Here is a 13,401-nt window from a genome sequence, read left to right as displayed (position 1 = left end):
CACACACACACACACACACACACACGCACACGGGTGTTTTAGATGAAGGAGGTTTTGTGTGTGTTTCAGGGTCTTCTCGGATCGATTGGTGGATCATGCAGACATGGAGACATTTGTTGGACTTTTGTCAGAAAAACTAGCATCTCATTTTGATGTTCCCTACCACACCATCTGCCCCAACAAACAGCCCCCTGTGTTTGGTACACACATGCACACACTGCTGATTTATATTAATATGGCATTATAATGAATTCTATTATTATTATGTAAATTTGGCGGTTGAGTCTTTTGATTTGAACATAAAAATGTAAATAAAATAGGTCAATTCAATTCACAATTATTTGTGTGGCGCTTTGGACAATGCATATCTTTTTAAAGCAGCTTCACAAAAAATGCATGTGAATATTGTGATATTATAGTATTTGTAGCAAAATGTGCGTTTTTATATAAACGGTAATGAAAATAATAACTATACATTTTTTACAAATTATTCCATTTCAAATTGTTTAGTTCCTAAAAGGAGTCAAAAGTTCATTGGCTACTTCCAAATGATCAAATGTATTCTGATTCTTAGCTAAAATTAAGTCAATGGCAAATGCTGTTTAATGTTTAGGGCATACTTTTAGCCCGGTTGCTCTCAACTGTGCCCGAGCACATTGCTCTTTACCATCCACACCCGGGCACGCTTTCATCATAACGATGCGACTGCTTCGAAGCAAACCTAAACAAAGCGATCCCTCTCAGCACAACGGAATCCATCACAATGTTCAGTCTGGGGCTTATTAGAGGTGTTTAACTTCATGCGTGCGCTGCATAGACCGATCTGCTTAAATGATGTCATTGTCATACGAGAGTGATACGGCTCATTATGCTTTTAAATCACCCTCTCGTACTTTATTGATAATTGATAATTCCTGCAGTTTTTATAGTGGCGTTCAAAGAGAATCTAAATTAATGTTGTGTTTGTTTCTGTGTGTGTTTGTTGTAGGGGACTTCCTCAGAGAGTCGCATGTATATGAGGATCTGTTGGACTTCAAGGGTCTAAAGGCTTATATGGAGATCCAGCTGGAGGACTATAACCTCACACCTGGTGTGGTCCCCATGAGCCTGGTGCTCTTCAGAGATGCAATAGAGCACGGTGAGAACGCAGCCTCACTAGAACTGTGTGGTTTAGAGGTTAAATATCGGCAAGTTTGAGTCGTATCAGGTGATCCTTGAGCTAATACCATTGTTCTCCTAAACAAATAACTTAACGCAAGGTGCTACAGGGGAACTGTCCCTTATAACTTGACGTGTTGCCATTCTATGGTGATGTAGTCTAAAAGTTGTTTGAAAGAAACAAATTCCACTGGCCCTGATTGTGTGGCGATAAATAAAGATTTCATTCTACTGATGTCATTCATATTCATGGCACACCGCTGCTCTCATCATTTGGTTACGGACACATAACAATACCCATAATTCAATGCACACTCTCAAGTTCCATAATTCAGTGACCAATCTGCTGCTCAGTCAAAGTACAGTTCCCATTCAGTACTCATACAAATACAACTTTTCACGAAATCACATGCACTTCAGCCCTCAGATCCCCCACTAGCATGAATAATTACCCCTCTCATTCCCACAAAGAAGACCGCGGCCGCATTACAAACCCCTCAGCAGGGAGAATAATTAGGCAACGGGTCCCACAGCCTATATGTCATTCAGATGCATACACGCATTTACTGTCAAACACGCACATAAGAATGCTTTATTTCCATCCTGACACACACACACGTTCCTCGCTGTGGCATTAAAGCGGTCTCAGTGAATGCGTCCCACACATCACAAACTCTTAGCTCAATGACACGCCGTTGTGCGTAGCAGATTGATTATAAAATTAGCAAGTGTAACGTATATATTTACGAGCATATGCATTTTTAACCAATTGTGATTTTGTGTCAGTTCATTTAGATGTGATTGTAAGTTTGCCCGCAGGAATGATGTGTGTGTTTTTATATGCATTAGCATTTTGGTGTGTTTGTAAATGTTGACCAAAGAACACATAATTCATGCATTATGGTTATAATGAAAGCGCTCTCTCTCTCGCCCTTCAGTAACGCGTGTGGTACGTGTGATCAGTCAGCACAGAGGAAACATGTTGCTGGTTGGTATCGGAGGCTCAGGCAGGCAGAGTTTAACCAGGTTGGCTGCTTTCATCTGTCAGTTTACAGTCTTCCAAGTGGAGGTCACCAAACAATATCGCAAACAAGACTTCAGAGATGGTGAGCTCTCCAGCCGTATTCATTTGACAGACACCTTCTTATCAAATAACCAATGCTTGGTCACTCTCTGCCCCGCCCATCATGACAGTATTTGCCCCCTAATGCTGACTACGCAACTACGCTACGAGTTATCATTACATTCATGGATGTGAAACAATAAGACCAAGAAATGCCGAAATGCAAAAATCATTAGAGGTTTTATAAATGTCCTGTGAGATGTAATGCTAAATGTTCTCAAATGAGAAAGAAAAGCACTTTGGGTAATGATGTCGCCCATGCTGCAAACCAAATGATCTGTTGTTATGCATAAGCTCAGTCTTCACAGCATACTTTAACATATTCTCAATGCTGAGATATTCGACTTATTTCCTCTCCCCGTGCAGACATTAAAAAGCTCTATCGATTGACCGGAGTGGAAAACAAGCCCACTGTGTTCCTGTTTAACGACACGCAGATCGTGGATGAGTCCTTCCTTGAAGATATTAACAACATCTTGAGCTCAGGGGAAGTGCCTAACCTTTATAAAGCAGATGAGCTCGATGAGGTGTGTGCATGTGTTTATACATATACCTTTTTGTTGTGACTGTGAGCATGTGTTTCATAATTGAAAGCTTATCTTCCATGATGTGTTTGTATAGATCCAGAACGCTCTCTCAGACTCTGCCAGGAAAGACAATATCCTGGAGACTCCAGATGCCGTGTTTAACTACCTGATAGAGCGTGTCAGAAACAACTTGCACATTGTGCTGTGCATGAGCCCTGTGGGAGATCCATTCAGGTGATCTATGAGTTTCCATAAACTTTTATTGATTTACATGACAAAACGTCTTGGTTACGGATGTAACCTCGGTTCCTAATGGAGGGAACGAGACGTTGTGTCGAACCGACAGAATGGGGTTTGTCTTGAGAACCTATCATCTTCTGAGTATTTAGAAAAGGCCAATGAAAATTGGCGAATGAAATTTGCATGCCGGGCTCCTCCCCGGATGTCCGGGTATAAGAGGGAAGCCGGCGTGCTCATTCATTCACCTTTGGTCTGAGGAGCCTAAAGCATCCTCCCCCGACCGCTGGGGTGGGCGGCCAGTGTTGTGGCATGAGGGACACAACGTCTCGTTCCCTCCATCAGGGAACCGAGGTTACATCCGTAACCAAGACGTTCCCTTTCTGTCGGTCTCTCGACGTTGTGTCGAACCGACAGAATGGGGTTCCTATGGAAAACACCACAGCACTGAGCCGCGTCACAATCTCTGCGGAGCGACGTTGACTGGCCTGGGCGAGTCAGACAAAGACGCTAACGCGAAATTATGACCCTCCAGTGGAGAGGTAGGGGGGCCCAGAGCTTTACACAAAGTTGGGAAGCCCCTATCACCGGCCGTCACGGGCGGAGGCCTAGTTCTCTAAATGGCGAGAAGCCGCCCGGCACCGTACGGGCCACTGGGTAAGCATTATTCCCCCCTGGGGGAAAAACGCTGCAGAGGCCACTACCTACCGTAGGGAGGAATAGTGGAGACACCACATGGTCTCACCATCAGGGGAGAACTCATGGGAGGAATGTGCGGACTGCAGGAGTTAACCGCAAGGTGGGAGTCCACCTGGGGAGGTCATGGGTTGCCAAGGTGGGAACCATTCATGAGGATACATCAGACGGAACAGCCCACGGAGGGGGGGTTACCACGTCTGGAGCACTAGGTCTGGTTAGAGCTATGTTGGAGATAACTCAACTGTTCCCCGGCCTAAGGGGGCAGGGCTGATCTGCCCAGCCTGTCCCCTGGAAGGGTGCTTAGTGATGGATGGAATGCCTGTTCTTTACCCGAGAAGAAAGAAGTGAGGCGGGATTGCCACTGCTCCCCCCGGAGGGGGAAGGGCTTCCGCAGGCGTACGCCCTACCGGCTGCCGGTCCCACACCTTGCCAGGATGCGGGCTGAAACTGGTTCCGCGCGCAGGTATTAGAACCTCACGGAGTTGTTAGGCATAGCCCAACCCGCAGCTCTGCAGATGTCTGCCAGAGAGGCGCCCTGAGCCAGCCCAACGGGCAGGGGCGAATTGAGATCTGTATGCAACGGGCATCCACGATCCAGTGCGCCAGCCTCTGTTTGGAGACAGCCCTCCTGCTGACCTCCGAAACAGACAAAGAGCTGCTCAGAGCTTCTGGGCTCTGCGTGCGGTCCAAGTAGAGGCGCCGTGCGCGTACTGGACACAACACGGATAGGTTGGGTTTTCCTCCCCGGTGGGGAGCGCCTGCAGGTTCACCACCTGGTCTCTCGGGAGAGTGGTGGGAACCTTGGGCACGTAGCCGGGGCGGGGTCTCAAGATAACGTGAAAATCCCGGCCCCGAGTTCTAGGCAATCTGTGGACACGGAGGGTGCTAGTAGATCCCCTACCCTCTTGGAGGTGAGCGCCATGCGGAAAGCCGTCTTTATCAAGACTGAGAAAGAGCGGCAACCCCGAGAGGCTCGAAGGGGGCGGGGCCTCTTGAGGCCCGCCACCTAGGTCGCAAGAGGGTACGGAGCGCGGGTAAGGTGGTCACCCTCTCGCGCCCCTTAGGAACCTAATGACCAGGTCGTGCTGTCCCAGAGGCTACCCAGCACTAGGGTCATGATGAGCGGCCGTAGCGGCTACATACATTCCCAGTGTGGAAAGGGAGAGGTTACTCCCCCGTCTCACTTGAGGACGGGACAGCTCGTACCCGACCGAGCAACTCCGCGGGTCTTCTTGCCGAGAAGAGCACCAGGACGAGAAGAGGCGCCACCTATGGGCGTATAGCCGCCCAGTGGCCGAAGCCCTAGCCTGAGTGACGTCCCAACCGGACCGGGGGTGGGTCACTCAGGATCTCCTCGTCCCGTCCAGACATGGAGACCAGGCTTTGCCTGGGATGCCGTAACGTGCCCCTTCCCCTGGGGAAGCTGTCCGCCAGGGGGAGCGGCCAGGGGGGAGTTGTTGTCAGAGCCTCAGCTCCGAGAACCAAGTCCTGGTTAGGCCGAAGGGGCGTAACTAGTACCACTTGATGCTCCTCTTCCCTGGCCTTGCACAGGCCCTGTGCAATGAGGCTCACTGGGGGGAAGCGTACTTCCGCTTGTCCCGCGGCCAGCTGTGCGCAAGGGCATCCGTGCCGAGGGTACCTCGAATCGTCGGAGTCGGATGGCAGTACGTCACCCCCCGATGCTGCAAGAGACATCTCATCATTCAGCATCGTGTCCGAATACGTGATTGAGGAATAAGACGGCGGACCGTCTTGGGGAACGGTCAGACGAGCGAACGAGGTGTGAACGGTCCGTGAGCCCGTGGCTGGCGGATTATCGCTCACAGTAATCCTCATCTCACCCTCGCTGCTTGCCATAGCGGACGGCAGGGCCGTAGTCCTGCCGCCACGGAACGGGGAGCAAACGAGGTGGTGGCTGAGTCCCGTGGGAACACAGCCACCTGTGACGCAACGTCTGAATCGTCACCGCCCGCAGTGCGGGCAGGACGTATCCACAACGTCTGCCCCAGCGTACTGGAAGCAGGCATTGTGTCCGTCCCCCTCCTCGATGAGTGTGTTGCACCCATGAGAACAGCGGGACAAGCCACGCTGGAGAAATTTGCTCTTTTAGAAAAGGAAATTTGCTCGAACACCTCCGGAACTGCCGAGACGCCCAGGGGAGAGTCACTGCAGGAAGGGACCGTCCGCTGTCCACGTCGTAGATTCCAGCAGAAAGAATGATCACCCAGATCGTAGAGAAGCTCACCAGATGCGTAGGCTCTGAAGAACAAAAGGTGAATGAATGAGCACGCCGGCTTCCCTCTTATACCCGGACATCCGGGGAGGAGCCCGGCATGCAAATTTCATTCGCCAATTTTCATTGGCCTTTTCTAAATACTCAGAAGATGATAGGTTCTCAAGACAAACCCCATTCTGTCGGTTCGACACAACGTCGAGAGACCGACAGAAAGGGAACTGCATTTGTATTGCATATAGAATAGCTGCATACGGTGAGAAATGGGGTTAAATGAGATAAATAAAATCAATAGGAAAATATTAACTGTGGATTTTTGTAAATAAAGATGTCAGTATATCGATAGTGACAATAAACGTGATATTAATAACTGTGATTATTGATATTATATGTGTTAATACTACACAACCATTCGTTTTAATATCATTTTAATCGTTGACATGGCCATACTCAATATTAATGATATGAAAGATATCTGTGTTATACTTGTTATACTTTTAGATAATTTTTTGACATTATGGAGGACAGTGGTTCTCAACCTTTTTGGAGTACTGGACCCCATCATATCTCAAACCATCCTCATGGACCCCCAACCCCTGCGCTCACACCCCATCCCATTTTCTTTCCCCAGCACAACAACGTATTTCCACTAAATTAGGAAAATACAAAGATTAGTAAAGTCAAAAAATGTATATTTGTTAAGTCAATATATGTAAGCCTAACTTAAAATGACACGTGACCATTTAATGGTTTTCAGTTGGATTAAAATTTGGATTAAAACACAATAATCATAAATACGTCGCCAATACGTTCTATTTCAGTATCTCCAACAGTATAAACACGCTTTACTGCAGTTTATTCTTTTGACATTCATTTGTCAACAAGGACTTACACCAACCATTACTGATCAGTTACCGTTATACTGCAGTAACCATTATATAATGTTTAATATGTGTAGAAAATTATTGAAAACAATAACAGATTTACCAACGTGATATAGAGGCAATCCGTTGTTCAATAAAAATAAAAAATAAAAGTTTTAAACTTCTATCAGGAGTGTAAGCAACTGGAGATGGTGAGAAAGCGGCGCATCCTCCCACGACTTTTAGATGTTAATGCCCCCTAAACAATACACACCTTCTGCAAGCATTTCCTAATTTCTTCCGAAAAGTGGTGGGGACATGTCCCCCCTGTCCCACCTGCAAATTACGCCTATGCATTTCCTACCGCTCCGAATGAGAGGCCAATCGGTCCGGTGTCAGGTGTCAGAAACAGATGAGTGATCTAACAAAGATTGTTGTTTGCATATGGACGCTTTCTCACACTAGAAGGCCTCTGTTATACTTCTGAGTTCTGATTGATCCGTGTGTTGAACTGATGAGGTGAAACTGATGCCATTACTGTTTATTGCTAAGAGCTTAAGCTCATGAATAAGGTAATGCATGGTGCCTCAATGAGAATATACTTGTTCGACTTTGTGCGGTAGTGCGCAGAAGCACCACGCATATGACATCAAAGTACTGCAAGAGCAATTCAAAAGCAAAGAGAGCAGTCGACTCTCTCTCGCGGTGCTGTGATGTCTTACGGCGACCATGACGCCGCATGACAGGTTTGAGTCAGAAATGCGCAGAATATAATTTGGTTTATATGAACCTTCCCTGCAAAGTGAATGAACAATTTATGAACACAAGTAACCAGTCAATTTGGCATTTAGTTTGACTGCAGACTCTGGTTTATTTTTATCTGCGTCTGGTGGGTGTTGGGCGTCTGGTAATAACTCAAAACATTTTTAAAGGACCCCCTGCAATTACGCCAAGGACCACTAGTTGTCTGCGGAACCCCGGTTGAGAAACACTGATGTAGGATGATTTTATGTAGAAAAAAAATGACTTGAGCTGGAGTTTTTACAGGTAGGGTCACATATAGTAAACAATTTAGTGACAGTATCTGATTGACACTCCAACATAATAGGTGGTCTTACACTTATTTTACATTTTGTCTTAAGAGCCACAATAGTTGTGCCTACACTTGCATTTTGAACCGCAGAAACAAAAAATGAAAGATGAATTTCATGCATATTGCAATATAGTTATTGTGAATTTTGTTTGGATGCGATAATTGTGTGTTGAAAGTATGATCTAAAAAGTCTAAAAATATGATCTAAAAATGTTCAAGTTGAAAAAACACCTAAATTTGCCAATAATATTAAAATGCCAAATAGTTACCATAAGTTTACAGAAATAGAGACAAATGACACACTCAAATGATTAATAATAATAATAATAATGTAATTAATAAATATAGTGCCTCTCATGCATAGCTCAAAGACTCAAAAAACATAACAAAGCAATAGAGTAGAATATTTCAAGCAGGAGATTAGAGCAAAGAAAATCCAGAAACATAATATTAACATATTAATATACAGAACATAAATTTAATCACAGAAACAAAGTACAGAATATAACTTTCAGAAATCTAATACGTTTTGAGCTGCAATTTGAAGAAAGTCATTGAAGAATTTTTATAAATGCAACAGAGTGCAGAGTGCGATAAAACTAAATGATCCATACTTTGTGTTATCTCCCTTTTTCTTTTCTACGTCAGATATATTCCATGGAAATACAGTACAAATCCCTGTAACGGCACGTTTGTACCCTGCCACTTCTTTAGTCTTCAGTGTCTCCACAAATAAAATCTCATGTGCATAGATTTAATATAGCTGTCAGTAATACAGAACACACGCACGCCTACTCCTTATAATCTAATATGCTCAGATATCTCAGTCAGTCTTGATTACCATACTAACATTGAGATCCATCCTGTGGCCTCTTATGGCTTAAGATCTCCCTCTGAGGGCTTGTTTCACAGCGAGCTCTAAAATACGGTTTGAGCGCACAGACTCGCACACAATATAATTGCTCACGAATCAACTGATGGCTCAGTATATGAGATCAGAGTGGATGAGAGTTACAACTGTGTGAAATTAGAAAGAACGACAGGAGTGAACCTCTGTGGTTGTGTCATTTCACACACATCAGGACGACGACAAAGCTCTGCTCGGCATCTGCAATCTCTTTACTGCATGATGTTGAGCTTGCTGTGTCTCACTCAGTTTCAGCTTTATTGGCATGACGAACAACAGTGCATTTGTATTGGCAAAGCGATAGTATGTTCGCTGCAGACTATACTTATAGTGAAGGGTTGTGCCAAATCAATAATGATAATGGCACAATAATGTCAAAAAAGAGCCATAATAATGGGTAATATTAGGTGAAATGAGAGAAAACAAAAACTAGACGCAGTAGATTGCTCATTGTCCCCCAGATGATAGCGTGCAAACACATACTCCCTCTGTAATTATGCCTGTCACACTTTTGCCGCTATAGAAACACACATGGCAAATGTTCTTGTTAATCGCTCATTTGCATCTGTGTCGGTTGTGCTTAATATGACCTGCAGGGCCTTGAGTCATTAAATATGACAATCTGAGTCATTGAAGCCCTAACTAGGATTGGTCTGGCACTGGTCTAACTTTAATGAGCCTGATTGGAGTGGTGGGTGACATCACTGGTTGTGACAAATCAACATATACAATTTGACCTGTCTACAGTGAGAAGATGCTGACATCAGTAATAGTGATGTATTTACATATAATAATAATATCCATTTCTTTTATTATTAATTATAAATTATTATTTATTGTTTACAAAAAGCTAAAATAATAAGCTAGCTGCTTATTAGATAAAAATAGCTAGCTAGCTGCTGCTAGCTTATTGTGTTAGTAAGACCAAGGCTTATCCAGCTTTGTCTCCAAAAAAGGGTTAAATGTCGTTCATGAAAATATTGAAAGCACACCTGTTCTGCACTCACCTGACAGACACCTGATTGTCAGCATTTCCGCAATGTCTCAATCAGCTCTGGTCCTACTTTTAAACGTGCTGAGTCCCAAAACGCCTACTTATACTATGCTCTTAAAGTATATACTGTTTTTGTTATGGAAAAGTATATACATTTTAGTGCGTAGCAAAACTGTATGCACGCACTGGGACATACTAACGCGAAACGGAAGTGGCTGTTGTTGCCTAGACGACACTGTGATCCTTAACTGTCACGAACATCAAAATGCAGCTCTTCCTTGCATTTAAGTATTTATTTATTCATTATTTCAAATGTAATGTTTACTGTATATTCACATGTATTAATTAAGCGAAGCATCTTTTATTTCATTTTATTAATGCAGTGTACTGTAGCGTCACTAAACTTTGCCCTCTCGCGGTGAGTTGTGGGTAATATCAGCCATTAAGTGTCCATGGATTCACACTTCGAATTTTCGCCTGAAACAGACCATCCGGGTACTTTGAGAATACTCATTTCAGCATACTATGATTTGGGACATACTTATTCTATTTTCGGATATTTTCGGAATTTAGGACGGATTGTATGCGAATTGGGACGCAGCTATGGCTTTGTAGACTGCACTTATTGTTAGCTTGTTGACAAAAATGTTAAATGTGCTCTCATTTGTAAGTAAATGACTAAATGTAAATCTGTAACTTTTACCCCTCTTTCACGATCTTTGTTTAAAACATAAAATTGCAGGTTATTTAATGTATTTATATTTGTCAAATGATATCCTACAAAATTTCACCTGGCAGCTCAAATTTATTATTATAATCATTATTATTAGCTTATCATTGTGAATCATCGTAAGGTAAGGAGAGGGTATCGAACACAGATTTTTATGCACCTGCTCCAAAACTGATTTATGATTCCAAAATAGTTACGGATTGCAGCTTTAAAATCACACATCATTACTATATAACACACAATCTCAAAAATCATCAATAACATTTTATTAAAATGATTTTTTTCATGAAATACTGCAGCATTTATTGTAAACAGTTTATCAATGTGGGTCATTCTCTTTTTAAAATTCATGTGCCCTCATAATCTTCAGTTAAAATCTGAAAATGCACTTCCGCCCTCTAGTGACTATCTATCTCAAATGAAGTAAGTTAGACGGCTTGGGCGGAGCATCCGTTAACTCCTCCCCTTCAACTGTCAATCTGTTCCCAGTTCCATTTCAAAATGCAACAGCTGTTTTTATACATCCAATCAAATCACAGTGAAAAAACAAGCCACTATTTTTCTCATTCAAAATTCTGTTTCACACGGAAGGCCATTAAAATTCTGGACGTGTGAGAAATGTTTTAAAGCATTGGTTCAGGGTTAGAATGAAAATTCTGTCATGAATTTACACACCTTCAAGCCGTTTCCCAAACATAAGACCTTTGTTCATCTTTGGAAAGATAGTTTTGATAAGGTAAGACAGCTTTCTAACCCCCATAAACAGCAACACAACGAACACTCAAAGCGCAGAAAGTTAGTTAAAACATCCTTAAAATATTTCAACAAGTGGTTCAACCTTGATTTTATAAAGCGACGACGTATACAAAACCCCTCAAAAGATCTCAATTTGTGTTCTGAAGATGAATGAAGGTCTTACGATTGTGAAATGACTTGCGAGTAATAAATAACAGAATTTTTATTATTTGGTGAACTGTCACGTTGACAACACAGTTAAAGTCATGTAAATTAAATTGCCCTAATTCAGCAATGTACCTGTATGTGTCTGTGCATGTAGGAACCGTATCCGTCAGTATCCAGCACTGGTGAACTGCACCACTATAGACTGGTTCTGCGAATGGCCCCGTGACGCTCTGTTAGAAGTGGCAGAGAGATGTCTGGGTGGCCTCTCTCTAGGAAGCGAAGACGGGGTGAGATGCATTAACAAAATACAGACACAAAATTGACAAAGCATTGTGTTAACACATCGTGCAATTACGTCAATGACACTCACTTATTTGTAGTCTTTGTGAGGTGCTTCTTGTCTTAGTGGCTGTTATATATTGAATCATTCATGAAGGTTAATTGAATTTCAAGCGCTGAGATTCATCAGGAGTCTCTTTTGCTCTCGCATCCTTGAGCACTATACGACTCTACACCTTCCTTTGAGAAAATGTGTCATACAAACCTTTTTCTTTTTCCTCACTGATCTTGAGCAGTACAAATCACTAACTGCATTGTAAACCCGAATAAGTTTGGGAAAATGTGAGGTAATCATTTACATCATTTCCCAATTTTAAGTAAGCAGATACTCATGCATGTTAATTCCTTTTAATTTTGAACATTTAGTAAGGTAACTTTTTTTATTTACAGTTAAATAAAAGAAAGATCTTATTAAGACAACCTAAACATTTCAGATGCATCAACAATTAACAAACAGCCTTCACAGAGCAGTGGTGTTAAGTATTGGAGTAAATGTTATTAGTTACTGTACTTAAGTATCTTTTGGGCTACTTTGTAGTTGTACTGAGTATTAAAGATATTAGCTACTTTTACTCTCTACTTGGCACCTCCCACAACCTAAACATTAAAAGCACCACTCTTCTGAACGATGGTACCCCAAAAGTCAAAAACACTACAAAGAAAAGAAATATAGAATAACACTTAATTTCAAAATGTACTCTCCTAATGCAGTGTCACGCAAAGCATGCTGGGAACTGAAATTCATTCTCAACAAATCGTCTTGAATTAACTGGTTTAAATTAAGTTAAACTAACTCAAACGTAAGAATTAGGAACTCAAAATATTGAAGTTAGTACAATTTTCATATAAAATTAAGTTTACACTACTTTAAATATTTAATTACTTTGAACATTTGGGTTTACAGTGTGGAGGTTCTCCATTGAGCCTTTTTTTGTTAGGATAAATACCTCTGTTGTGTCGTTGTGCGAGGTTTGTTAGGAACTGAGAGTTCCACAAAGTCATTTCTCAGGTGGCTTCACAGATCCAGGCTAAAGTGGCCAGTATCTTTGTGACCGTGCACCAGTCTGTGGCCCAGTTCACTCACAGGATGAAAGTAGAAATGAAGAGACACAATTACGTCACCCCCACCAACTACCTGGAGCTGGTTTCTGGATACAAGAAGTATGAATCTTTCCATTTCTCATTCATGTGGTTCTTTGTGAAGATGTTTTGTGAGGGCATCATAGTTTCCTGTTTCCATTCAACCAAGTGTTGGTCTGTTGCTTTTCTCAGGTTGTTGTCTGAGAAGCGTGATGAGTTTGGAGAGCAGGTGTCTAAGTTGAAGAACGGCTTGTTTAAGATCGACGACACACGGATTAAGGTGGAGGCCATGTCCGTGGAGCTAGAAGATGCCAAGAAGAAAGTGGCAGCGTTCCAGAAGCAATGTGAGGAATATCTGGTTGTCATCGTTCAGCAGAAGAGGGATGCAGACGAACAACAGAAGGTGTGTTTGCGCGGTTGTTTGTCTGGGTTTTGTTTACGTTCCTCATAGGTCCTGATGTTTCAGAGCATCTGGGAGTATTTGTTAACTGATGTGTCTCTGCGCATGTGTGTTT

The 13,401-nt window shown here is 42.8% G+C and overlaps 1 protein-coding gene across 1 annotated transcript in view; it reads left to right on the top strand.

Annotated features, from left to right (window-relative positions):
- dnah2 (dynein, axonemal, heavy chain 2) overlaps positions 1-13,401 on the top strand; it is a 103,166-nt gene that overhangs the window by 59,214 nt on the left and 30,551 nt on the right. The window contains exons 28-35 of the mRNA XM_057321864.1: positions 70-200; positions 989-1,138; positions 2,097-2,264; positions 2,648-2,808; positions 2,903-3,042; positions 11,622-11,754; positions 12,828-12,967; positions 13,079-13,289. Coding sequence (XP_057177847.1) covers positions 70-200; positions 989-1,138; positions 2,097-2,264; positions 2,648-2,808; positions 2,903-3,042; positions 11,622-11,754; positions 12,828-12,967; positions 13,079-13,289 — 1,234 coding nt within the window. The remainder of the gene's footprint in view (positions 1-69; positions 201-988; positions 1,139-2,096; positions 2,265-2,647; positions 2,809-2,902; positions 3,043-11,621; positions 11,755-12,827; positions 12,968-13,078; positions 13,290-13,401) is intronic.

The sequence above is a fragment of the Triplophysa rosa genome, linkage group LG1 (genome assembly GCF_024868665.1).
Source record: "Triplophysa rosa linkage group LG1, Trosa_1v2, whole genome shotgun sequence".
NCBI lineage: Eukaryota > Metazoa > Chordata > Actinopteri > Cypriniformes > Nemacheilidae > Triplophysa > Triplophysa rosa.
This window is presented reverse-complemented; position numbering and strand designations above follow the sequence as displayed.